The sequence below is a fragment of the Zeus faber genome, assembly GCF_960531495.2.
Source record: "Zeus faber genome assembly, chromosome: 1".
Taxonomy (NCBI): Eukaryota; Metazoa; Chordata; class Actinopteri; order Zeiformes; family Zeidae; genus Zeus; species Zeus faber.
The window spans coordinates 2,871,947-2,874,446 of NC_137193.1; the positions used below are offsets into that span (position 1 = coordinate 2,871,947).

General features: G+C 48.6%; 1 protein-coding gene across 1 annotated transcript in view; it reads right to left on the bottom strand.

Annotated features, from left to right (window-relative positions):
- The window catches only part of LOC307241571 (cell adhesion molecule CEACAM20-like), a 28,922-nt gene that overhangs the window by 10,304 nt on the left and 16,118 nt on the right, over nt 1-2,500 (bottom strand). Inside the window, exons 6-7 of the mRNA XM_080015737.1 lie at nt 1,665-1,940; nt 1,130-1,384 (exon numbers count right to left, since the gene is read on the bottom strand). Of these exons, the coding sequence (XP_079871863.1) occupies nt 1,130-1,384; nt 1,665-1,940 (531 nt within the window). The remainder of the gene's footprint in view (nt 1-1,129; nt 1,385-1,664; nt 1,941-2,500) is intronic.

The following is a 2,500-nucleotide window of genomic DNA, read 5'->3' on the forward strand; positions in this document are numbered from 1 at the left end:
AGGTAGAGTAGAGTAGAGGTAGAGTAGAAGTTAGAGTAGATTTAGAGCAGAGGTAGAGGTAGAGCAGAGGAAGAGTAGAGGAAGAGTAGAGTAGAGTAGAGTAGAGGTAGAGGTAGAGCAGAGGTAGAGTAGAGGTAGAGGTAGAGTAGAGGTAGAGGTAGAGTACCCATAGAGTAGATGTAGAGCGGAGGTAGAGGTAGAGTAGAGTAGAGGCAGAGGTAGAGTAGAGGCAGAGTAGAGGTAGAAGTAGAGTAGAAGGTAGAGTACATGAAGAGTAGATGTAGAGTAGAGGTAGAGTAGAGGTAGAGCGGAGGTAGAGGTAGAGTAGAGGAAGAGTAGAGTAGAGGTAGAGGCAGAGTGGAGGTAGAGTAGAGGTGAAGAAGAGATAAAGTGAAGGTAGAGAAGAGGCAGCAAGAGTAAAGTAGAGGTAGAATTGGAGGAAACCTGCACGAACCTTTAACATTATTAATGTGGCAGTAGAGGATTAGTAGCAGTAGAGGTAGGCTAGAGGCAGAGTAGTGGTTGAGTAGCGGTAGAGTAGACATAGAGTTAGAGTCTAGTTAGATTAGAGGTTTAGAGTAGAGTAAAACCACAGTAGAGAAAGAGTTAGAGTGGATGGATGTAAAGTAAAGCAGAGGTGGAGTAGTGATCAGGTAGCGGTAGACAGGAGGACGTTGAGTCACAGTAGAGTTACAGTAGAGTTAGAGTACAGGTAAGAGTAGAGTAAAAGGTAGAGTAGGAGGATGTAGAGTAAAGTAGAGGTTGGATTGAAGTGGAGTAGAGTTAGAGTAGAAGGATGATCAATAAAGACGATTTGGAGTAGAGTTAGAGTAGAGTTAGAGTAGAGATAGAGTAGAGATAGAGAAGAAGGATGAACAATAAATACAATTTGGAGTAGAGTTGAGCAGAAGGATTGAGAGTAAAGTAAAGCTTGATCAGAAGGATGTAGAGTAATGTTGACGTGGCGTAGAAGGATGTGGAGTAAAGTAGATGTGGAGTAGAGTTGGAGTAGAAGGATGTAGAGTAAAGTAGAGGTGGAGTAGAGTTGGAGTAGAAGGATGTAGAGTAAAATCGAAGTGGAGTAGAAGGATGTAGAGTAAAGTACAGCTGGAGTAGCACTCCTACTCACCCTTGACGACCAGCCAGTGGGAGGCCTCGCTGCTCAGGCCAGTGATGGCGTTGTGCGCCTTGCAGGTGTACTTCCCGGTGTTGCTGTACACCGCCTTGTCAATGGTGTAGACGGGCGTGGTCACCGGCTGCATCGTCCCATTGAAGCTCCAGGTGTATGTTGCCGCGGGAACCGACATCGCCGAGCACTTCAGCTCCACCCTGTGCGTCACCTCCACAGCCTCCTCCCCATTCAGCACCACCGGCTCAGGGCCGACTGCAGGGGGAGATGGGGTGAGACAGGGAGGGGACGGGGGGAGACAGGTGGCGAGACAGTCGGGGAAACATAGGGGAGATGGGGTAAGACAGGGGGAAGACGGGCGGCGAGACAGGGGGGGGAAACATAGGGGAGGTGGGATGAGATAGGCGGTGAGACAGGCGGTGAGACAGGCGGTGAGACAGGCGGTGAGACATATGTTACAGAAAATAACCTCCTGCCGTATCAAACCTCTGCTGTACAATCAGATCATTTCCCGCCTGCCGCCCGTCTGACTCACAGTTGACCACCATCTTGAAGTGGGCGGAGTCACTGCTGATGGCGTTGCTCAGCCGACAGGTGAACTCGGCGTTGTCGTCCTTCCGCACCGGGTCGAAGGTCACGCGGCTCCCGTCGGCGGCGACGACCACGCGCTCGCTGGGCACCAGCGGCAGCTTGTCCTTCAGCCAGGCCCACGTCGCCACGGTGCCCGCCGCCGCCGAGCACGTCAGGTTGGCCGACTGGTTCCCGGCCAGCAGGCTGGCGGGGCCCGCCACCCGGACGCCGGAGATGGCCTCTGGGAGGGAGGGAGGGAGGGGAGGAGGGATGAGGAGGACGTCCATCGCTCGGCTGCTTGACCGATTGTACAAACTAATGACTTAGTAAATACATGATGACTCATACTCTATGTATCCTCATCCTGTGCCTCGTTTATAGATCATTTGTATATTTTTACATATTTGACCATTTGCGCTTTGTAATTTTGGACTACTTCTGTATATTTTGGCTCATTTTTAAATAACAAATCAAATGGTCAAATTATGATAATTAGAAGAAATGAAACTCCTTATTCCATTTCATTTGTGTATTTTTCATTGTAACCTTTTTTTTCCTTTTTTATTCATGTTTTTTCTGATGGTTACGTTTTATTTTGCTGCCAAATCAAATACGGGATTAAAAAATGAAATTATCGCTAGGCTAGGCTACGCACCCCCAGGGTGTGTGTGTGTGTGTGTGTGTGTGCGATAATAATTATTCAAACTTGGGAATCAAAGTTTTTGGAATTGAACCATGATTGATAATTTTTTTCCCCTGTTTTAATTCAGGACTGGAGGTGACGTCCTCCCATTACCGAGA